The sequence below is a fragment of the Cherax quadricarinatus genome, chromosome 6, assembly GCF_038502225.1.
Source record: "Cherax quadricarinatus isolate ZL_2023a chromosome 6, ASM3850222v1, whole genome shotgun sequence".
Classification (NCBI taxonomy): domain Eukaryota; kingdom Metazoa; phylum Arthropoda; class Malacostraca; order Decapoda; family Parastacidae; genus Cherax; species Cherax quadricarinatus.
The window spans coordinates 2,781,003-2,806,178 of record NC_091297.1 but is presented as its reverse complement, the minus strand read 5'-3'; the positions used below and the strand labels follow the sequence as shown (position 1 = coordinate 2,806,178).

The following is a 25,176-nucleotide window of genomic DNA, read 5'->3' as shown; positions in this document are numbered from 1 at the left end:
ATTGTTGGCCAATGTAATCCTTAATTATGTTATTTGAATTTATTCTTTAGAAAATGCAATCTGCATTGTATATTTATGTTGTACTATACATAACTGGAAATAATATTGTGAACATATCTTGTATTAAATGTTGATGAAGAGAGTGAGGCAGTAATTTCATGCATTGGCCAGGGAGGTATAACATCTTTTAAGAGTGAAGAAGAGTTGGATGTGAGAGTGGGGGAGGTGCATGTGGCATTACGTTGAATGAAAGTGGATATAGCAGCTGGAACTGACGGGATCATGACAGAAATGTTAAAAGCAGGTGGGGTATATGGTTTAGGAGCAGTTGGTACTTTTGTTCAATAAATGTATGAAAGAGGGGAAGGTACCTTGGGACTGGCAGAGAGCATGTATAATTCCTTTATATAAAGGAAAGGGGGACAAAAGAGACCATAAAAATTATAGGGGAAAAAGTTTACTGAGTATACGAGTTTAAGGTGTATGGTAGGGTTATTAATGAAAAAATTAGAGGAGACGGAAGCTTTAGAATGGGTAGGGAATGTGTAGATCAAGTGTTTACATTGAAGCATATATGTGAACAATACTTAGAAAAAGGTAGGGATGTTTTCATTGCATTTATGGATTTAGAAAAGTTATATGATGTTGTAAGTGTATAGAATAGGTAGTAAGTTACTTAATGCTGTGACGAGTTTTTATGAGGCTAGTGAGGCTATGGTTAGGGTGTGTAGGAGAGAGGGAGACTACTTTCCAGTAAAAGTAGGCCTTAGACAGGGATGTGTAATGTCATCATGGCTGTTTAACATATTTGCAGATGGGTTGTAAAAGAAGTAAATGCTAGGGTGTTGGGGAGAGGGGTGGGATTAAATTATGGGAAATCAAATTCAAAATGGGAGTTGACAGTTACTTTCTGCTGGTGATACTGTGCTTTTGGGAGATTCTAAAGAAAAGTTGCAAAGGTTAGTGGACAAGTTTGGGAGGGTGTGTAAAGGTAGAAAGTTGAGAGTGAACCTAGATAAGAGTAAGGTGATGAGGGTATCAAACCAGTTAGGTATACAAATATTGAATGTCACATTGGAGGGAGGGAGTATGGAAGAAGTGAATGTGTTTAGATATCTTGGAGTAGATTTGTCAGCAAATGGGCTTGTGAAGGATGAGGGTAACCATAGAATTGAAGGAAAAAGGTGAGTGGTGCACTGAGGTATGTGTTATCCATGGAGGCAATGAAGGGAATGTATGAGAGTATAGTGGTACTAACACTCTTATATGGGTACTCACCTAATTGTGGTTGCAGGGGTCGAGACTCAGCTTCTGGCCCCACTTCTTCACTGACTGATACTGGGGTATGAAGCATGGGCTCTGAATGCTGTAATGAAGAGGAGGCTGGAGGCAGTGGAGATGTCATGTCTAAGGTCAATGTGTAGTGTAAATATGCAGAGAATTCGTAGTGTAGAAATTAGGAGGAGTTGTAGATACAATAAGTATTATTCAGAGGGCTGAAGAGGGATTACTGAGGTGGTTTAGTCATTTAGAGAGGATGGAGCAAAATAGAATGACTTACCTACCTGGAGGGTATTCTGGGGATCAGCGCCCCTGTGGCCCAGTCCATGACCAGGCCTCCTGGTGGATCAGGGCCTGATCAACTAGGTTGTTGCTGCTGGCCACACTTAGTCCAACGTACGAACTACAGCCCAGCTGATCCGGCACTGACTTTAGGTATCTGTCCAGCCCCTTCTTGAAGGCAGCCAGGGATCTATTGGTAATTTCCCTTATAACTGGTGGGAGGCTGTTGAACAGTCTTGGGCCCCGGACACTTTTTATGTTTTCTCTTAGTGTACTAATGGCGCCCTTACTTTTCATTGGGGGTATGTTGCCCTGCCTGCCAGGTCTTTTCCTTTCATGAGGAGTGATTTCAGGATGCAGATTAGGGATCAGTCCCTCTTGGATTTTCCAAGTGTAGATTATGTATCTCTCTCACCTGCACTCCGGTGAGTACAAGTCAAGTGCTTCCAAGTGTTCCCTGTAGTTAAGATGTTTGATGGAACTTTTATGTGCAGTAAAGGTTCTCGGCACATTCTCTAGATCTGCGATTTCACCTGCCTTAAATGGAGATGCTAATGTACAGCAGTATACCAGCCTAGAGAGAGAACAAGTGATTTAAAAAGGATCATCATTAGCTTGGCATCTCTTATTTTAAACGTTCTCATTATCCATCCTATCATTTTCCTTGCAGATGTGACAGTGGCACTATTGTGATCCTTAAGGTGAGATCCTCAGACATTACCACTCCCAGGTTCTTCACATTACTTTTCTGCTCTATTGTGTGATTAGAGTTTGTAGTATACACAGTTCTAGCTATTATTTGCTCCAGTTTTCCATAACAGAGTAGCTGGAATTTGTCTTTATTGAACATCATAATGTTCTCCTTCGCCCACTGGAAAACTTGGTTTAAATCTTCTTGGGGATTTACTGTGTCCTCAATGGATGACTTATGCAGATCCTAGTATCGTCTGCAAAGGATGATATGGTGCTATGGTTTACATCTCTATGTCTGATTATGAGTATGAGGAACAGGATGGGGATGAGTACTGTGCCTTGTGGAACAGAGCTCTTCACTATGGCAGCTTCTGTTTTACCTCTGTTTACCACTACTCTTCATGTTTAATTTTTTAGAAGGTTGAAGATCCATCTGCCCACTTTGCCAGTTATCCCTTTAGCTCGCATTGTGTAAGCTATTACACCATGATTGCACTTGTCAAAGGCTTTTGCAAAATCTGTGTATACTACATCTGCATTCTGTTTATATTCCATATCATAGTGGTCCAGTAGTTGTGAGAGGCAGGAGCGACCTCCTCTGAACCCATGTTGCCTTGGATTGTGCAATTGTTGGGAATCCAAGTGGTTTGCAATTCCTTCAAAGATTTTTATGATGTGGGACGTTAGAGCTATTGGTCTATAGTTCTTAGCTACTGCTCTGCTGCCACCTTTATGGAGTGGAGCTATATCCATTGTTTTTAGTGACTAGAATTTCACCAGTGTCCATGCTTCTCCATAGCAAACTTAGGGCCTGCAAAAGGGGTTTCTTGCAGTACTTAATTAATGAACACTGAGTTCCACGAGTCTGGGGCTGGGGCTGAGTGCATGGGGATATTGTCACTGTCTAGTGGAGTTAGGGTTATATCAGATATTTGGCATACATTGACAAGGTTTTGAGGCTCATGAAAAAAATATTTGGATTGTCGATCTTTAGATTGATTAGTGGCTCGCTAAACACAGAGTCATATTGAGATTTTAGAATCTCACTCATTTCTTTGTTGTCATCTATGTAACTTCCATCTTGTCTGAGCAGGGGCCAGATACTAGATGTGGCTTTCGCCTTTTGACTTGGAAGGTATATAAATCTGTAATGGAGGGAAAGAGGGATAGGGGTCGACCTAAGAGAGGATGGAGGGAGGAGGGGTAAAAGAAGTTTTGTGTGTAAGAGGCCTGGACATGCAGCAGGCATGTGTGAGCGTGCTAAATTGGGACCTGACGAGCTGTTGTAGTGTGAGTAGGGTAATATTTTGTGAAGGGATTCATGGAAACCGGTTAGGGGGATTACCAACAGACCCCTGGCAGTCTTCAAGCTGGCACTGGACAAGCACCTAAAGTCGGTTCCTGACCAGCCGGGCTGTGGCTCGTACGTTGGTTTGCGTGCAGCCAGCAGCAACAGCCTGGTTGATCAGGCTCTGATCCACCAGGAGGCCTGGCCACAGACCGGGCCGCGGGGGCGTTGACCCCCGGAACTCTCTCCAGGTAAACTTCAGGTAAACTCCAGTCCTGGAGTCCTGCACTTTAAAGGAGGGGTTTGGGATATTGGCTGTTTGGAGTGACATCTAAACTGTCATATCTGGGCACCTCTGCAAAGATAGTGATTATGTGTAAATAATGGAGAATGTGTTTCTTTTCTGAGTCACCTTTCCTCGTGTTGAAAAACAAGTATGCATTAAACATTGCAGGTATTTGTGTTCAAAAATGAACAGTTTGGCTCAGAAATTAATCTCTGGTTTTAACCTGGGTTTTTGTGAGAAAATAAGTTGCAAGTACCGAACGATCAAGGCAAGTCTTAATCAAGGAAAGTCTTAATCAAGGAAAGTCTTAATCAAGGAAGTTCTTCAGGAACATTGTATGATGCTTGTGAGGGATGTTATGTATGTATAATCCCTCAAGGGAGGTTCCTTGACGCTGGTGAGGGACTCTTGAGCTGGATCTGTGCTCCGGTTCCCTGAATTGAGCCTGAATACCTTCCATTCCCCTCCCACAGACGCTGTATAATCCTATGGGTTTATACAGTGGTGTGCTACCTGACATCACAAAACAAATGACCCTCCGAAGTGCAACATTGCCACCCTTCCTTCAGAGTGCGGGTACTCTACCTTCAGAGTTTAGACCTGGTAAACCAATTATTGGATGTTACCCTGACTACACTCCAGCATCACGTCCCGTCATAAAAGTCATTTTCTTCCACTCTTATCTAACACACACGAGCCTGTTGGATGTTCGTAAAAAAAAAAAAAAAAAAAAAAAAAAACACTTCCAAACATTGCCCCTCTTTCCCTCCACCCCAGATTTATAATAATAATAGTGAATGTGCTATTGAGTGTTGATGTGGCAGCAATATTCGAATTATCACAGAAGAAATAACGTTCTATAATAGTTGACCCACCAAGAGAGGTTCCTTGATGTTGGTGAGGAGCTCTTGATCTAGAGAACTGGATCTGTGCTCCAGTTCCTTGAATTGAACCTGAATACCTTCCACATCCCCCCTCCCCCCCCCACACACACACAAGTGCTGTATAATCCTACGGGTTTAGCGCTTCTCCATTATTATAATACTGAGCTACCCTTTATCCTGGGATTCAACTTGATTTTCTCACACTCCTCGGGCGAGGTGTGATCCCCTATGGGAAGACAAGTTGTTGAACAAGCAAACTATGGTTGTCACTTTTAGACCTTTTAAGATCTCCATTATGAGTGAAAATATTGTCCTAATGACTGTTATAATATTAGTGAAATGGAAGGGGGTGGTATAGTAGAGAAAGGATGTGAAAGGGAGAGGAAGAGATAGGAGACAGAGAAATGAAAAGGGACGGAGATAGGAGGACAGAGATAACGAAGGGAGAGGGATTGGGAAATACACAAGGGAGAAGTAGGGAGAGATAGAAGGGATATCGTAAGAGACCAGATGGATAGGTTAAAGATAGGAGTAGGGGTAGAGAGGGAAAGAAAAATAACTAGGAAGAAAACTTGAGCTGCCTGGACCAAGGAGCGACTATTTATATGTCTTCGCAGCCATGGAAAAAGTAATCACGTTTTAAATTGAGTCAGTATCCCGCGTCTAAAGGAAGCCAGAGAAGAGGTAAATCCTGGAACCTGCAGAGAGGCAGTGATGCTGTGTGTGAACCAAGTCCTGATGCTGTGTCTGAACCAATTTCTGATGCTGTGTCTGAACCACTCTGATGCTGTGGAAAATTTAGAATTTTCCCAAATTGAGCATGTGTAAATAGATGGGTGGGGGATGTCGTTTGCTTGTTAATATCTTTGTTTTAGAGGAAGATATTATGAGGCCTAGTCGATTACAAATTGCCCCACCCATCTATTTGCAGGGTGAAATCATTAGCTACGTTAAAACTTACAGATATCTTGGTGTAGATGTACCCTTTAACAAATCCACTATACCACAACTAAACAAGAAATGCAAAGCTAGGCTAAATGCTCTCAAAGCTGTTGCTGGCTACAATCCCAACTATGGTGCTAATGTGAGAATCGTGAGAATGATGTACATAGCCTATGTTAGGTCCTTAATTGATTATGCTGCTCCCATGTTGATATTAGCTAGAGAAAGTTCCCTCCGACCCTTGGAGTTAATGCAAAATGAAGCTCTCAGGACTATTCTTGGCTGTCCCAGATCTACAAAAGTTCTTAACATGAGGAAGGAGCTTGGTATTTCTAGAATCAGTGATAGGATTGTTGAAATTAACACTGTACTCGGTATTAGAATGTTGAGAAACGAACCAGACACTGTCACAGTGAATCTTACCAAGTGTCTAGAGGTAAATACACACAGATCTAAATGGATTGTGAAAACGTGCAATTGCATTAAGTTTTATAACCTGCATGAACTGTATCACTGTAGGCAACAAGAGCATTTCACCCCTCCATGGAAGATGTGTTCATTTAATATCACATACCTACAAGTCCCTCCCAAGAAGCTCATTGCTAGTAATCCCTTCCTTAAATCTCTTGTTAGAGCAACTGCTCAAGAAGAAATTTTTCGCCTAGCTGGTAGTAATAAGTTATCACAAGTTATATACACTGATGGATCTAAACAGGAGTCTTCTGGCAGGGCTGCATCTGCTCTTGTTGCCACCTCCCTAGTTAAGAACGATAATAAATTTGTTGAGTTAGGCATAAGAATTAACAACTGGGCGTCTACACTGCAAACTGAATTGTTTGCAATCCTAATGGCGCTAAAGCTAACCTATGACACTGAGCTTGACTCTATCATCATTACTGATTCTATGTCATCATTGAAGGCTCTTGGCTCATATAATGACTCCAACAACATGCTCATTGGGGAAGCCAGGTATAGATACTCAAAAATTAGGGACAAAGGAATTAATGTACAATTGCTATGGATCCCATCACACATTGGATTACTCCTTCATGATAAAGTTGATATGTTAGCCAAGAAGAGTATCCAGAAGGAGAACATAGAATATAACTTTGGTATAACTGTGTCTAGCATTAGGAATAATATTAGGAGAGAAGTAAATAATGAAGATGATTGTTATAGGAATGCAGTTAGAAGCCTGAGTAGATCTATAACCCACTATGATAACATGAACGTAGATAAGTATGTTTATGGAGCAACTTGCAATGTGAACAGACTGACTGATGTTGTAGTGGCCAGGCTTAGGCTTGGTTACAAGTACTTCTGGCAGTTTGGGAGACACACAGATGATGATCAAACTAAATGTAAATTATGTGATCAGGCATATGGTCACTCTCTTGAACACTATGTGCTTAATTGTCCACTTATTGAGGAATACAGAGACAGACAGTATAATAACCTATGTGACATGTCAAGATATCTTATTAATGAAAATAAGATACCAGATATACTAAGCAAATTTCCTAAATTTGCTTGTAACAGATAAGTGAACTATAGATATGTAGATATAAATCCATATGTATTCCTGTTAACCCTTTGGGGCCTAGTTCCTAGGCCTTTTGTGTATCCATATGCTCTCGCGCTACCGTCCACAGGATGGATATGGGGTGCACAATAAACTAGCCACTTCGGTGGCAAAATCTAAAAAAGCATGTGTAAATTTGAATAATGTAATAATTGTGTATTAAAATGATGCTGATTTGACCCTTCGAGAAACTGTGTGAAGGAGGGTGTGCAGCAGCCGTGGAGTGATACAGTGAGACTAAGTAAGTAAGTTTATTCAGGTATACACAAATACAGTTACATAGAATTATCATACATAGCAGCATATGTGTAGAGAACCTAGGATAACCCAAAAAAGTCAGACACAGTGACTTATTTCCATTGGGGTCATTTACACCATTTGTAATTTGTGAGCACTGGTTTTCGTGAAAAATTCAACTAATAATTCAGTGTCTTCGAGGCCAAATTGGGATGCTTCAGCCTGAATTTGTAATAGGAACCCGTGTTAAAGTCCCCCGCTGAAGAACTGGAACAGGAAATTTGTAGGACCTCAAGAATTATGTGTGGATGGCAGAGGATAAGTAACACGCCATCACACACAGGGAAGCACACCATTAGTCCTTTCATTTAGATCTCAAGCTGGCCAGTGTAGGGTCTATGTGTCAGGCAGGTGTAGTGGTGTGATCCATCTACACTAATTAAATGGTAAGTGGTAATAGAAATTTTTTTTCTAATAACACCATTATAATTTATGTACAATAATTATATTCTGTATACCCAGCAAGCCTAATCATATACAGTTTACAATATTTTATAATTTACCATTATTGGTATGAATGTTTAATATTGTAATTATTAATTTAATATTAGGTCTAGCTTTTTGTGAGAGTGATGTAGTGGGCATCGAGGGAGTGACAGTTCTATGACTTACTGTGACTAAATCCCACTTATCTCACCCAAATTACTTGCATGTAACAATTCACGTGATACCCTTTAAACTTCATGCAGGTAATTTTCTCCCATAATAATTCATAAAGATGCTGTGTCTGAACCAGTCTCTGATGCTGTGTCTGAACCAGTCTCTGATGCTGTGTCTGAACCAGTCTCTGATGCTGTCTGAATCAGTCTCTGATGCTGTGTCTGAACCAGTCTCTGATGCTGTGTCTGAATCAGTCTCTGATGCTGTGTCTGAACCAGTCTCTGATGCTGTGTCTGAACCATTTCTGATGCTGTGTCTGAACCAGTTCTGATGCTGTCTGAACCAGTCTCTAGGATTTTCCAGGTGTATATAATCATGTATCTCTCCCACCTGCGTTCCAGGGAATACAGGTTTAGAAACCTCAAGCGCTCCCAGTAATTGAGGTGTTTTATCTCTGTTATGCGCGCCGTGAAGGTTCTCTGTACATTTTCTAGGTCAGCAATTTCACCTGCCTCGAAAGGTGCTGTTAGTGTGCAGCAATATTCCAGCCTAGATAGAACAAGTGACCTGAAGAATGTCATCATGGGCTTGGCCTCCCTAGTTTTGAAGGTTCTCATTATCCATCCGTCATTTTTCTAGCAAATGCGATTGATACAATGTTATGGTCCTTGAAGGTGAGATCCTCCGACATGATCACTCCCAGGTCTTTGACGTTGGTGTTTCGCTCTATTTTGTGGTCAGAATTTGTTTTGTACTCTGATGAAGATTTAATTTCCTCGTGTTTACCATATCTGAGTGATTAAAATTTCTCATCGTTGAACTTCATATTGTTTTCTGCAGCCCACTGAAAGATTTGGTTGATGTCCGCCTGGAGCCTTGCAGTGTCTGCAATGGAAGACACTGTCATGCAGATTCGGGTGTCATCTGCAAAGGAAGACACGGTGCTGTGGCTGACATCCTTGTCTATGTCGGATATGAGGATGAGGAACAAGATGGGAGCGAGTACTGTACCTTGTGGAACAGAGCTTTTCACCGTAACTGCCTCGGACTTTACTCTGTTGACGACTACTCTCTGTGTTCTGTTAGTGAGGAAATTATAGATCCATCGACCGACTTTTCCTGTTATTCCTTTAGCACGCATTTTGTGCGCTATTACGCCATGGTCACACTTGTCGAAGGATTTTGCAAAGTCTGTATATATTACATCTGCATTCTTTTTGTCTTCTAGTGCATCTAGGACCTTGTCGTAGTGATCCAATAGTTGAGACAGACATGAGCGACCTGTTCTAAACCCATGTTGCCCTGGGTTGTGTAACTGATGGGTTTCCAGATGGGTAGTGATCTTGCTTCTTAGGACCCTTTCAAAGATTTTTATGATATGGGATGTTAGTGCTATCGGTCTGTAGTTCTTTGCTGTTGCTTTACTGCCCCCTTTGTGGAGTGGGGCTATGTCTGTTGTTTTTAGTAACTGTGGGACGACCCCCGTGTCCATGCTCCCTCTCCATAGGATGGTAAAGGCTCGTGATAGGGGCTTCTTGCAGTTCTTGATGAACACGGAGTTCCATGAGTCTGGCCCTGGGGCAGAGTGCATGGGCATGTCATTTATCGCCTGTTCGAAGTCATTTGGCGTCAGGATAACATCGGATAGGCTTGTGTTAACCAAATTTTGTGGCTCTCTCATAAAAAAATCATTTTGATCTTCGACTCTCAGTCTGGTTAGCGGCTTGCTAAAAACTGAGTCATATTGGGACTTGAGTAGCTCACTCATTTCCTTGCTGTCATCTGTGTAGGACCCATCTTGTTTAAGTAGGGGCCCAATACTGGACGTTGTTCTCGACTTTGATTTGGCATAGGAGAAGAAATACTTTGGGTTTCTTTCGATTTCATTTATGGCTTTTAGTTCTTCCCGCGATTCCTGACTCCTACAAGATTCCTTTAGCTTAAGTTCGATGCTTGCTATTTCTCTGACCAGTGTCTCCCTACGCATTTCAGATATATTGACCTCTTTTAGTCGCTCTGTTATTCTTTTCCGTCGCCTGTAAAGGGAGCGCCTGTCTCTTTCTATTTACATCTACTCCTCTTTTTTCTTAGAGGAATAAGCCTTGTGCATACATCGAGTGCCACCAAGTTAATCTGTTCTAGGCATAAGTTGGGGTCTGTGTTGCTTAGTATATCTTCCCAGCTTATATCGGTTAGGACTTGGTTTACTTGGTCCCACTTTATGTTTTTGTTATTGAAGTTGAATTTGGTGAATGCTCCCTCGTGACTAATCTCATTATGTCGGTCTGGGGCTCCACGCATACATGTCTGAACCTCAATTATGTTGTGATCTGAGTAGTATATTGTTTTTGATATGGTGACATTTCTTATCAGATCATCATTGTTAGTGAAGATGAGGTCTAGTGTATTCTCCAGTCTAGTAGGCTCTATTATTTGCTGGTTTAAATTGAATTTTGTGCAGAGATTTAAAAGCTCGTGTGAGTGTGAGTTTTCATCAGAGCTGCCTCCTGGTGTTATTACTGCAACAATATTATTTGCTATATTCCTCCATTTTATGTGCCTTAAGTTGAAATCCCCCAGGAGTAAGATGTTGGGTGCAGGAGCTGGAAGATTTTCCAGACAGTGGTCAATTTTTAACAGCTGTTCCTGGAATTGCTGGGATGTTGCATCCGGAGGCTTGTAGACTATCACAATGACTAGGTTTTGGTTCTCGACCTTTACTGCTAAAACTTCCACTACATCATTTGAGGCATTAAGCAGTTCTGTGCAAACAAGTGACTCTGCAATGTACAGGCCAACCCCCCTCCCCCCTTTTTCCTGTTCACTCTGTCACATCTGTATAGGTTGTAACCTGGGATCCATATTTCGTTGTCCAAGTGTCTGAACCAGTCTCTGATGCTGTCTCTGAATCAGTCTCTGATGCTGTGTCTGAATCAGTCTCTGATGCTGTGTCTGAATCAGTCTCTGATGCTGTGTCTGAATCAGTCTCTGATGCTGTGTCTGAATCAGTCTCTGATGCTGTGTCTGAATCGGTCTCTGATGCTGTGCCTGAACCAGTTCTGATGCTGTGTCTAAACCAATTTCTTATGCTATATGTGAACTAGGCCTTGATGCTGTGTCTCCCCCAGACCCTGATACTATGTCTCCTCAGACCCTGATGCTGTGTCTCTACAGACTCTGATGCTGTGTCTCTACAGACTCTGATGCTGTGTCTCTCCAGACCCTGATGCTGTGTCTCTCCAAGCCCTGATGCTGCCTCCCCCAGACCCTGATTCTGTGTCTCTTTAGTCTCTGATGCTGTGTCTCTCCAGGCCCCTATGCTGGGTCTCTCCAGACCCTGATGCTGTGTCTCTCCAGACCATGATGTTGTGTCTCTCCAGACACTGATGCTGTGTCTCTCCAGGCCCTGATACTGTGTCTCTCCAGGCCCTGATGCTGTGTCTCTCCAGACCCTGATGCTGTGTATCTCCAGACCCTGATGCTGTGTCTCTCCAGACCCTGATGCTGTGTCTCTCCAGGCCCTGATGCTGTGTCTCTCCAGGCCCTGATGCTGTGTCTCTCCAGACCCTGATGCTGTGTGTCTCCAGACCCTGATGCTGTGTATCTCCAGACCCTGATGCTGTGTATCTCCAGGCCCTGATGCTGTGTCTCTCCAGACCCTGATGCTGGGTCTCTCCAGACCCTGATGCTGTGTCTCTCCAGACCCTGATGCTGTGTCTCTCCAGACCCTGATGCTGTGTCTCTCCAGGCCCTGATGCTGTGTCTCTCCAGGCCCTGATGCTGTGTCTCTCCAGACCCTGATGCTGTGTGTCTCCAGACCCTGATGCTGTGTATCTCCAGACCCTGATGCTGTGTATCTCCAGGCCCTGATGCTGTGTCTCTCCAGACCCTGATGCTGTGTATCTCCAGGCCCTGATGCTGTGTCTCTCCAGACCCTGATGCTGTGTATCTCCAGGCCATGATGTTGTCTCCCGCAGACTCTGATGTGGAGGAATTTTACCCCACCATCCAGCTTTCTCCACTCGTTACCCAAGTAATAGTTTGTTGACTAATTAATGCCATTAACGGGTCAGATGGGAGTATAAGTCCCATGATTTACATCATCACTCCCAGGAGTGTCAGTTCTCATAGTGTCTCGAAAGATTGTGGTAATCTAGTGTGAATTATTCTAGCCTTGTGATCGAGCCTGCAGTCATGTTCATGAGTGTTAAAACAGTGTTTGCGTCAGCTCATGCACTGATAGAAAGTGGAGTCTGTGAGTTTAAATACACTTCGACTTGGCTCACACATGTTTAGACCTGGTAGTAGTCAGTTTAATATCTTTATTATGTACCCCATACCCATCCTGTGTGCGGTAGTCACAAGATTACAGAGGTACATCATGAGTCCAGGGACTGGAGATGTATGTGGTCTTGGGAGAAAAGGCATTCTTGGAAGGAGAGAAGACATTCCATGTGATGAATGCTGTGGCGAGTGTCCTAGCAGTCCACGTGATGAAGAACCGTTTTCGAACTTCTTGAAGTTGTGTCTGGAGAGGTGAAACATTTGTGCTTGGTGCCCAAATGTGTATTTGTGGGGTTTGACGAATTCCAGTACTTGTGTTAGCGTGAAGTAATGTGGTGGCTCACTTAACAGTTCCAGCACAAAGCCCTTTGTAGAGTTCCAAACCAGTCATAGAATCGCCATTGGATGAAAATGTGTACAAGACTAAGTTGTTCTATTCTGTTACACTGGTGTGGGTGTCTTCGTTCTCTTCCTCAGAAGAAGATTCTGTAGGTAGGCCTTCGTCGGTAGTGGCAGGTGTCTGTAGTTAGTCTGGAACATTGTTGACGTGTGTTGTTGGCTTGTCGGTTGGCTGAGAGGAGGAAGTAACTTTAGAAAAAGGCTTGGGAGGCGACGGGTGATTCAGTAGAAAAGTCGTTGTTGTCGATGGCAGTAGTCCTGTCAGCAGCTGGAGATGTTTCAGGAACGGTGCAGTGGGCTGAGGAAGGGTGTAAGGTTAGTAGGTGCAGTGAAGCTTGCGATATTGGGGATAATCTTGAGGACGTCTTCAGAGGTTATAGAGTCAGGGATCTTGAAGCCGGGCATGTTGCTGAGTCGGAAGAGATAGTTTATAGTGGTATTAAAAGTTCCAGGGTTAGCTGCATTTGAAAGGTGTGCATTCACCATGCAGTAGAGAATTTTGGAAGGAGCGCCGTCGCGTAGTGAAGAGAGTGAGTTGCTGATGGAAGGTGTCTGTTGAATGGCTTTGAGAATCTTTGTTGTGTCGGCTTGAAGTTTAGTGACGGCAACATACTTTGGAGATTTTGTGGAGGTCGTCCTTCTTAGTTCTTCTTGATTTTTCTTGGTGATTATTTCCTTTCTCATCGGGCATTTCAATGTAAGAGTGCGATGATTACTCTTACAGTTAAGGCATTTTGGAGGAGAGGTGGTAGTGCAAGCCTTGAAGTCGTGGCCTTAACAACCACAGTTCGAACAGAATTTGTTGTCCTTGATAGGACAGTCCTTGGTGACATGATTGTAAGAATAGCAGTTCCAGCAGGACGAGATGTGTTGGTAGTGTTCAGGTTCATTGTGTCTTGGGTGGACCTGATAGTATGAGATGGAGAGTCCGTCAGAGAGGGCTTGGGCAGCCATAGCGATGTCGGAAAAGGTGATCTTTATCTGGAGGAGGCATTTGGAATCTTAATGGTGATGTCCAGCGAAGCTCAGAGATTCTGGTCCTCGATGGAAGTCTTGAGTTCGTCAGTGAAGAGGGCCGTGACGATCCTGTCCAGCCGTTTCACGAAAAGGAACGTTTCGCCTTCAGGAATGATGATATGATGAATCCTTGATCTTTAGGGTCTTGACAGCGGTGTTATCCAGGAGTTTTTCTGCTTCTTCATCGCTGGTGCAGATGACCATGAAGGCGTCCTTGAGGGAGACAATAGTGGTAAACTTGATTTGCAGGTTGCTTTTAAAGGCAGCTGCACGAGCAAGCTTAGAACCGTCATTTATAACAGCAACAATAGATGTGAGCTTCACACGATGCGACTGCATCATGAAACAACAAAAGTAACGAATATAGAGGTAAAAATTCCCCCCTTCCCAGTGGGGACTGGAGGAAGACTTCTTGGAGGAGCAGCTGTTACCTGCCTGTGATGCCTCTCCCTGGTTATCTGTATGAGATCCCAAGATGTTAGGAGCCAAGTGTAGACTCTTCCCATGGGAATGACTTTCTTAGACAAAGAGCAAGAGCGTTCGAGGGAGTAAACAAGTCAGTTGGGTCCTGGATGGTTGAGAGAGAGGTTGAGTGGCTGGTGTCTGCTCCAAGGAGGTGGAATCCTGGTAGCAATATACTTACAGGTTTGGTTTCGTGTAAGTATAATGGTGTATGATTTTATATTGAAGTATCGAAAATAGACTGTAATTACTAACTGTAAATTACTCCCTTTTTTAATAATTAAAATAATTGAAATTTTGATCCATTTTTATTTACCTTTTATTTACTCCCTCTTTAATTTACTGGATATATCTCCTTTATCATCCCTTCCTTATGTACCCAAGAATTACCTGATTACAGTACTAAATAATTTGCCTCATATGTATGGTGAGACAAATGAGGTGAGACAGTAGGTACACCAGGAAGAGGTGAGACAGTAGGTGCGTCTGGTTGTGGTCAGACAGTAGGTGCGTCTGGTTGTGGTCAGACAGTAGGTGCGTCTGGTTGAGGTCAGACAGTTGGTGCGTCTGGTTGAGGTCAGACAGTAGGTGCGTCTGGTTGAGGTCAGACAGTAGGTGCGTCTGGTTGAGGTCAGACAGTTGGTGCGTCTGGTTGAGGTGAGACAGTAGGTGCATCTGGTTGAGGTGAGACAGTAGGTGCATCTGGTTGTGGTGAGACAGTAGGTGCGTCTAGTTGTGGTGAGACAGTAGGTGCGTCTGGTTGAGGACAGACAGTAGGTGCATCTGGTTATGGTGAGACAGTAGGTGCGTCTGGTTGTGGTGAGACAGTAGGTGCATCTGGTTGTGGTGGGTCACTCTCCCTGAACCGTGAGCTTTATCATACCTCATCTTAAAGCTATGAATGGATCCTGCCTCCACTACATCGCTTCCCAAACTATTCCACTTCCGAGACTGTTCAACTGCCTCCCAGCGTACATAAGGGGGATTACCAACAGACCCCTGGCAGTCTTCAAGCTGGCACTGGACAAGCACCTAAAGTCGGTTCCTGACCAGCCGGGCTGTGGCTCGTACGTTGGTTTGCGTGCAGCCAGCAGCAACAGCCTGGTTGATCAGGCTCTGATCCACCAGGAGGCCTGGTCACAGACCGGACCGCGGGGGCGTTGACCCCCGGAACTCTCTCCAGGTAAACTCCAGGTAAACTCTGTGACAGAAGAAATACTTCCTAACATCTCTGTGATTCATCTGTGTCCCCTTGTTGCTGTGTCCCATCTCTGGAATATCCTGTCTTTGTCCACCTCGTCAATACCTCTCAGTATTTTATATGTCGTTATCATGTCCCCCCTATCTCTCCTGTCCTCTAGTGTCGTCAGGTCGATTTCCCTTAACCTCTCCTCGTAGGACATACCCCTTAGCTCTGGGACTAATCTTGTTGCAAACCTTTACACTTTCTCTAGTTTCTTTACGTGCTTGGCTAGGTGTTGGTCCCAAACTGGTGCCGCATACTCCAATATGGGCCTAACGTACACGGTGTACAGGGTCCTGAACGATTCCTTATTAAGATGTCAGAATGCTGTTCTGAGGTTCGCTAGGCGCCCATATGCTGCAGCAGTTATGTGGACAGTGGACCTACTTCCACACTGAACAAATGTAACACCACCTACGCCTACTGCACCTCTCCTGACTACGAAATGCCCTTCTCACACTATACCACTCACTTATTTATCCATGCCTAACCTATGCTATTTGTGCTTGGGGATCAACTGCAGCAACACACCTAAAGCCAATAATAACCCAACAAAAAGCTGCAGTAAGAATAATCACTAAATCCCATCCCTGGCAACACACCCCCCCACTCTTCATAGATCTAAACTTACTCCCAGTTCATTACATCCACACTTACTACTGTGCAATCTACATCTACAGGGCCTTAAACTCTAATATCAACCTTGACCTAAAACGCTTTCTTGATAGTTGTGACAGAACCCACAGGCATAACACCAGACACAAACATCTCTACGACATTCCCCGTGTCCGACTAAACCTTTACAAAAATTCAATGTATGTCAAAGGCCCTAAAATCTGGAATACCCTACCTGAGAACTCTAGAACTGCAGACACATTCATCACCTTCAAAACTACCATTAGAAAACATCTTATCTCCCTGATACACCCCGTCAACTAACTACACGAATACCACCTGGTGGTTCACACTTACACTCACTCACTCATTTGACCATAAACAGAAATATTAATCTCAATCTTAAAATAATGAATCCTGTGATACTCCAATACTGAAACTATGTACTGTGCCAAAACAAAAGCATTCACATTGCTAAACTCACAAACTAGTATTTAGTCACTTAGCCATAATACCAACTTACCTCATAATTTGTAATAGCATAGGTAAGGTATGGATAAATGAGTGGTATAGTGTGAGAAGGGCATTTTGCGGCACGTAGTATCGTATCTTGGAGAGGATCCCAACCGTTTTGGATACTTTTTTGGCTATATGCTGGATATGGGTGCTGAAATTCAGGTTGTTGTCAAGGTATAAGCCTAGGAATTTTCCCCCATTATTTCTGGTAATTAGAGTGTTGTCAATCTTAATGTTAATTTGTGCATCTCCTGCTCTGCTACCAAACATAATATAGTAAGTTTTGTCAGTGTTAAGCGTAAGTTTATTGGCTGTCATCCAAGTCGATATTTTAATCAGCTCCTCATTCACAATGGTGTTGAGGGTGGCAAGATTAGGGTGAGAGATGACATAAGTCGTGTCATCAGCAAAGAGAATGGGTTTCAGGTGTTGGGATACGTTTGGAAGGTCATTGATGTATATGAGGAAGAGCAGGGGACCAAGGACACTTCCCTGCGGAACTCCAGTATCAAGTGGCCGTGTTGCTGATGCTGTGTCTTTAATGGTGACGTACTGATACCTATTAGTAATGTAAGATTTGAAATAAGCAAGCGCATGGCCTCTTATACCGTAGTGGTCAAGTTTGTGGAGTAGGATTTCGTGGGTTACTGTGTCAAAAGCTTTTCTTAGGTCAATATAAATTCCTAGTGGATATTCCTTATTTTCCAATGCTGTGTAAAGCAGATCTAGCATTTTTATGATTGCATCATTAGTGCTTTTATTTTTCCTGAATCCAAACTGGCAGGGGTTGAGTATGTTTTGAGCCGTTATAAATGAATACAGTCTCCTGTGCACGAGTTTCTCAAAGATTTTGGATAGCAATGGTAAGTTAGATATTGGCCTATAGTTGTTTAAGTCTGTAGGGTCACCACTTTTATGTATTGGTGTAACCCTTGCCATCTTGAGTAGTTTCGGGAAGGTGCTAGTCTCTATTGACTTGTTAAAAAGTAATGAAATAGCATGCGAAAGGACATGGGCCGCTCGCTTGTACAGTAATGGTGGGACATGAGACAGATTCCCCGAGTTATTTTTAAGTGACTTTATGATCTCAATGACTTCCGTGGGCTCAGTTGGTGCAAGATAGAAGGAATTAGGGAAATTTCCATCTAGGTAGTCCCCGGCATGGGCATTGGTATGTGGGATTTTACTGGCGAGATTAGATCCTATGTTTGAGAAGAAGTCGTTTATCTTGTTAGCTGTGTCAGTGGGATGTAGTGGTGTTTCATTAGGTTTAGTTAGGACAATATTCTTGGTTTTTCTCAGTTTGTGGGTCCCTAGAATCTGAGAGAGTGTTTTCCAGGTCTTTTTTATATCTCCTCTAGTGTCTGTGAATCTACTGGAGTAGTATAGTTGTTTGGCTTTTTTTATTACTTTGGTTAGAGCTGATGAATAGTGTTTAAGAGTATCTTTGTGTATTAAGCCCTGTCTATATTGCTTTTCATATTGGTGTTTCTTGTCAATGGATTTCAGAATGGTGCTGGTTAGCCATGAGCAACCAAGCCGTTTGTTTGTGATCTGTTTTGTTTTTATAGGACAATGTTTGTTGTATAGTCTAAGTAATTTGTTAAGAAAGATGTCTGTCCAGTCATCAATACCATTGGCCTTGGAGAATTCTGTAGGCCAATCAACAGTCTCTAGGTCAGCTGTGAACTTCCTTACTGAGGCCTCGTCATGGAGTCTAAATGAGACTTTGTTGTATTCAAGTGGTGGTTTACTAATGTTTGTCAGGAGGAAGGTAGGGTAGTGGTCTGTAGTGCTATCTGTGATTATCCCTGATTTAAGGGGGGCTAGTATATTGGTCCATATGTGGTCTATTATGGTTGCACTTGTTCCTAGGCTTAACTCCACTGTAATCGTAAGTTTTTGTAGTAACTTGGAATGATAGCATGGTGGGTAGAGTAATAGGTGGAGGCAAGCCTTAGGTTTATTGGGGACAAATAGGTACATAGTGAGTTTGGTTGGTGCTAGCACCACGCCAAGGTCGTAGGCCTGCGGGAGAGTGAGAGGAGGGAACATCTTGCCTGTGATGAGTCTGTCCAGTTTGATTGAATTAGGCTCAACAGATGGCAGCACAAAGGGTAGGGGCAAGGCGTGAAATACGAACGTCTGAATGATGAGCTTACAGTATGCCTACCTGGATGGACCAGTGTGCCTGCCTGGATGCATCAGTATGCCTGCCTGGATGGACCAGTATGCCTGCCTGGATGGACCAGTATGCCTGCCTGGATGGACTAGTATGCCTGCCGGGATGGACCAGTATGCCTGCCTGGATGGACCAGTATGCCTGCCTAGATGGACCAGTATGCCTGCCTGGATGGACCAGTATGCCTGCCTGGATGGACCAGTATGCCTGCCTGGATGGATCAGTGTGCCTGCCTGCATGGATCAGTATGCCTGCCTGGATGGACTAGTATGCATGCCTGGATGGACTAGTATGCCTGCCTGGATGGACTAGTATGTTTGCCTGGATGGATCAGTATGCCTACCTGGATGGACCAGTATGCCTGCCTTGATGGACCAGTATGCCTGCCTGGATGGACCAGTATGCCTTCCTGGATGGAGCAGTATGCCTGCCTGGATGAACCAGTATGCCTGCCTGGATGGACCAGTATGCCTGCCTGGATGGACAAGTATGCCTGCCTGGATGGACCAGTATGCCTGCCTGGATGGACCAGTATGCCTGCCTTGATGGACTAGTATGCCTGCCTTGATGGACCAGTATGCCTGCCTGGATGGACTAGTATGCCTGCCTGGATGGACCAGTATGCCTGCCTGGATGGACCAGTATGCCTGCCTGGATGGACCAGTGTGCCTGCCTGGATGAACCAGTATGCCTGTCTGGATGGACCAGTATGCCTGCCTGGATGGATGAGTATGCCTGCCTGGATGGACTTGTATGCCTGCCTGGATGGACCAGTATGCCTGCCTGGATGGACCAGTATGCCTGCCTGGATGGACCAGTATGCCTGCCTGGATGGACTAGTATGCCTGCCTGGATGGACAAGTATGCCTGGCTGGAGGGACCAGTATGCCTGCCTGGATGGACTAGTATGCCTGCCTGGATGGACCAGTATGCCTGTCTGGATGGACCAGTATGCCTGCCTGGATGGACCAGTATGCCTGCCTGGATGGACCAGTATGCCTGCCTGGATGGATCAGTGTAAGCAGTTTTCAGTGACTTCCACTGCATCATTAATTTGTAGACGCTTCGCCATCCAGTGTTATTACTATAATACAAGGACACAGTGTGAAGACAGTAGAACTATATATGAAACACTAGGTAATTAATCCCTCAGCCTTGGGGAGTGTGATGAGCACCGTAGTCTTGAAGATTCTGAAGCACAGGCAGGAAGACTGGTGCTTATATACCTGCGTCAGATGAGGAACATGTAGCAGATGAAGGCATGGACACTGTTAGGCGGGATTGCCCGGTGCAAGTAGGTACTGTGTGCTGTCCACATTCAACCAAAACATTTACAACCTGAGTACAGGGAGGGACGGGGTGGTGTTCAGACGTGGGCGTGGTGTTCAGACGTAGGCGTGGTGCTCAGACGTGGGCGTGGTGTTCAGATGTGGGCGTCCTCAGTCAGAACTGAGATTAATGAAGGAAATGTGTTCTCTCGCCCGCATTCTCAGCTGCGACAAACTTGTGGACGTCGCTGACAGCGTTGTGGGTGTGAGAGACAGTGTTGTGGGCGTGAGAGGCAATGATGTTGGCGTAAGAGACAGTGTTGTGGGCGTGAGAGGCAATGATGTTGGCGTAAGAGACAGTGTTGTGGGCGTGAGAGGCACCGCAGTTGGTGCTAGAGACAAGGTTGTGGGCGTAAGAGGAAGAGGTGTGGGCGTGAAAGACAGGGGCGTGGGCGTTAGAGACAAGCCAGGGGCGAGAGAGAGACTCGTGGACGCAAGGGATAAGCCTGCGGGCGTGAGGGAGAGGGTGGTGGGCGTGAGGGAGAGTGTGGTGGGTGTGAGGGAGAGGGTGGTGGGCGTGAGGGAGAGGGTGGTGGGCGTGAGGGAGAGGGTGGTGGGCGTGAGGGAGAGAGTAGTGGGCGTGAGGGAGAGACAGGTGGGCGTGAGGGAGAGTGTGGTGGGTGTGAGGGAATGAGTTGTGGGTGTGAGGGAGAGTGTGGTGGGTGTGAGGGTGAGGCTGGCTGAGGAGTAGGTGGGCGGGAATGACTGAGTTATGATAGGCGGCTTCTCATCCTCCTGGGGCTCCAGATCTGCCGCCCTCACGCCCAGGTAGTAAGGGCTGGCCAGAGCAGGCGGTGAGGAGGCTGGTGGCGAGTGCAGCGTGGGCGTGGTGGGAGGTGGGGGCGTGGAGAGCGCCGAGGTGAAGGGCAGTGCCCACTCCATGCCCAGGTACGGCAGTGACGGCACTGGTGACGACGACCCTGTCAGGAAGAAGGTCATGAGAGGTCATGAGAAGGTACTTAAGATCATAAGAGGTCACTCAAACTCACGAGAGGTCACTCAAGGTCATGAGAGAGCATTCAAGGTTATGCGAGGTCACTCAAGTTCATGAGAGGTCACTCAATGTTATGGGAGGTCAATCAAGGTCATGAGGGACCATAAGATTATGAGGAGAGACTGAAGGGTCATCCAGGGTCGCTGAAAGGTCATTCGGTTATTGACGATTTATTAACGACACTTAAAGGTCGTTTAGGATTAATCAAATGGATCATTCAAGGTCACTGAAAGGTCTGTGGCATGCCTAGAATACTTTACAATTCATTGGACATGTGTCATACGCCCATATAGGCCTCCCGACATGTGTCAGACGCCCATATAGGCCTCCCGACGTGCGTCAGACGCCCATATAGGCCTCCCGACGTATGTCACACGCCCATATAGGCCTCCCGACGTGTGCCACACGCCCATATTGGCCTCCCGACGTGTGCCACACGCCCATATAGGCCTCCCGACGTGTGCCACACGCCCATATAGGCCTCCCGACGTGTGCCACATACCCATATAGGCCTCCCGACCAGTGAACCACCAGATAAAAGTATACTAGTCGGGGCCCCACTGCTATGCTAACCGCTCGTTTCATTCAAATAATCACGAGAAAGCCTGCCAGTTCTGTGAAGCGATGTCATAGCATTCGTAGAGCAAAATAAGTAGAACCTCAACTCTAGTTGATGACGGTTCATCTGTCTCTCTTGCTGGCAAATTGCCTTATTGTACGAAGTCTGTATATACCTGGTGTTTCAAAATAAGGAACCCGATTTGCATATATACTGCTTTGAAATAGGAGTCCATTATTTTAAAACACAATATATTATATATTACCTGTACATATAATTGAAGAAAGAATATTAATTTAAAAAGTTATTCTCTGCTGTGTTTTGTTTGACTCCTACAATGATATTTAAGTATTCTGCTGACTCTCTCATGAAGAGACTACACCTGTACTCGTAATAGGGTCATTCAAGGTCGTTGAAGGGTCATCCAGGGTTAATAAATGGTCATTCAGGGTCACTAACGAATCAATCAGGGTCACTTAAGGGTCAGTTAGTCACTGAAGAATCATTCAGAGTCTACTTATTAAGCCTTAAGGAGAGATGCAACGAGGCTCTTCGAGCAAGGAGTGGACCTAGAAGCGACCAGCAAAGAGGCGGGGCCAGTAGCTGCTACTCGACCCCAGCAATCACAAATAGGTGAGAACACTCTCTCTCTCTCTCTCACACACACAGACACACACACACACACACACACACACACACACACACACACACACACACACTGTGTGTTATCATAGAGTTGTCAGGCAGTGGAATAGCCTAGAAAGTGACGTAGTGGAGGCGGGAACCATACATAGTTTTAAGACGAGGTTTGATAAAGCTCATGGAGCGGGGAGAGAGAGGACCCAGTAGCAACCAGTGAAGAGGCGAGGCCAGGAGCTAAGACTCGACCCCTGCAACCACAAATAGGTGAGTACAAATAGGTGAGGTGGGTACACACACACACACACACACACACACTGTGTGGGGGGGGGGAAGAGAACTGTATGGAAAGACAGTAAATGAAATGATGGATCACGTGAGCACAAAGTGGAGGGAGGCAGTGGAGAAGTTCGTACCCAGGGGTAACAGAAACATCAGGAAGACCAGAGTGAACCCGTGGTTTACCAGGAGTAGAGAGGCCAAGATCATGGAAAAAGTATAGAAGGTAAAGGACTCGAGTAAATAAGGAGCCGAGCCGAGAGTCAGAAACAAATATGCATGGATAAGGAGAGAGACAGTCACCGCTGTTTGTCATATCTTCAGCAGGCACAGTTAGATCACCTCTTGCCTGACTCAGAGATATTCTAAGTGAACTTCCAGACTTCCATTAGTTCTCCAGATAAAGACGTAATTTCCTACAGGGAATTACCCATTTCCGACTATTCTCTAGTGCCATCCCGACACCGGCAAGCTACATTATGTTTCTGGTCCTCCTCCTCTCATCACTGTCAACTGTGGGGAATACAACTCTTGTGACTGCACAGTGTCCACCTGAGACTCCTAGCCATCATGGTCATCTGTGAGGAGGTGCTGACACTCCACTATCTTCTGCCTGCTTGTCCCATATATCAGAGTACGTACACTTGACTTCCGACACCTCCGCCTGATTGTCCCATATATCAGAGTACGTACACTTGACTTCCGACACCTTCGCCTGATTGTCCCATATATCAGAGTACGTACACTTGACTTCCGACACCTCCGCCTGATTGCCCCATATATCAGAATACGTACACTTGACTTCCGACACCTCCGCCTGATTGTCCCATATATCAGAGTACGTACATTTGACCTCCGACACCTTCGCCTGATTGTCCCATATATCAGAGTACGTACACTTGACTTCCGACACCTCCGCCTGATGCCTTCGCTGAAGCTGCTTTCACTTTGGCTGCCTTCACTCTGGCTGCCTCCACTCTGGCTGCTCCCACTCTGGCTGCCTCCACTCTGGCTACATTCACTCTGGCTACCTTCATTCCGGCTGTCTTCATTCTGGCTGCCTTCACTCTGGCTGCATTCACTGTAGCTACCTTCAACCTAACTGCCTCCATTCTGGCTGCGTTCACTCTGACTGCTTTCACTCTGGCTACCTTCACTCTAGCTGCCTCCACTCTAGCTGTGTTCACTCTACTTTCACTCTGGCTGCCTGTGGTTGTCTTCACTCTGGCTGCCTGTGGTTGTCTTCACTCAGGCTGCCTGTGGTTGTCTTCACTCTGGCTGCCTGTGGTTGTCTTCACTCTGGCTGCCTGTGGTTGTCTTCACTCTGACTGACGTCCTCTCGGAAAGTCCCACATTTAATGCAGACTCTTATTATTAGTTAAGAGAAGCTGATTCACTGCACCAACTACGATCAGATTCCATTTTTTACCCGTGACGTCAGTGCCTCTTCCAGCGCAGTACTGAACAACCTTACAGACGTTAACGACCTTTTAATACTCCGTGAGAGGGCGGGGAAGGACATAGTGTATTTAGAAAACTGAAACCAGTTCAGTGAGGGGGGGGTAGGAGATGGAGACAAATTCTGTAAACAGAGTCACAAAACAAATGCCGACAAGAGTCATAAGTACTTGGGTACACAAGCCTCTCTACAATTAGTAACAAAATGACTATTTAAAAAAAGTAGCATACGTGCTGGTTATTAATTAAGGTTCGGATTCCCTCACTCGGATCAAATCCTCTAAGTTCAGCGCAACAGCCAAGTGTTTGATGTCGGCCGCAGCGCTAATTAATTTATGGGATCTGTTCGCTATCCTGCCGAGACTGCCGATGGGGTCACGTGACTGCCTCAGCGTGCGCCCTGATTGGCCAGCGCAGGTCACCTGCGCTCACGTGACCGCTGTGGCCAGCGCTGATTGGTTACAAATGGCCATCTATGTTGCAGTTTAACTGGCAGAAACTGACAGAAAGTCGGTATTATCTTCCTATGATAATTATACACCCTGGAGTTGACCTGGAGAGAGTTCCGGGGGTCAACGCCCCCGCGGCCCGGTCTGTGACCAGGCCTCCCATGGTCAGTACCTCAATGATTTTTATATTAGTGATAATTACGTAACATAACCTAGTCCAGACTAACAGAACCTAGTCCAGACTAACAGAACCTAGTCCAGACTAACAGAACCTAGTCCAGACTAACATAATCTAGTCCAGACTAACAGAACCTAGTCCAGACTAACAGAACCTAGTCCAGACTAACAGAACCTAGTCCAGACTAACAGAACCTAGTCCAGACTAACAGAACTTAGTCCAGACTAACAGAACCTAGTCCAGACTTACAGAACCTAGTCCAGACTAACAGAACCTAGTCCAGACTAACAGAACCTAGTCCAGACTAACAGAACCTAGTCCAGACTAACAGAACCTAGTCCAGACTAACAAAACCTAGTCCAGTCTAAAAGAACCTAGTCCAGACTTACAGAACCTAGTCCAGACTACCAGAACCTAGTCCAGACTAACAGAACCTAGT

The 25,176-nt window shown here is 45.0% G+C and overlaps 1 protein-coding gene across 2 annotated transcripts in view; it reads right to left on the bottom strand.

Annotated features, from left to right (window-relative positions):
* Positions 1–18,622: 18,622 nt before the first annotated feature.
* Positions 18,623–25,176, bottom strand: part of LOC128692020 (homeobox protein aristaless-like) — a 56,585-nt gene continuing 50,031 nt past the window's right edge. For both annotated transcript variants that reach the window (XM_053781000.2, XM_053781012.2), the window contains exon 6: positions 18,623–21,101. In XM_053781000.2, coding sequence (XP_053636975.2) covers positions 20,293–21,101 — 809 coding nt within the window. In that variant the 3' untranslated portion in view covers positions 18,623–20,292. The remainder of the gene's footprint in view (positions 21,102–25,176) is intronic.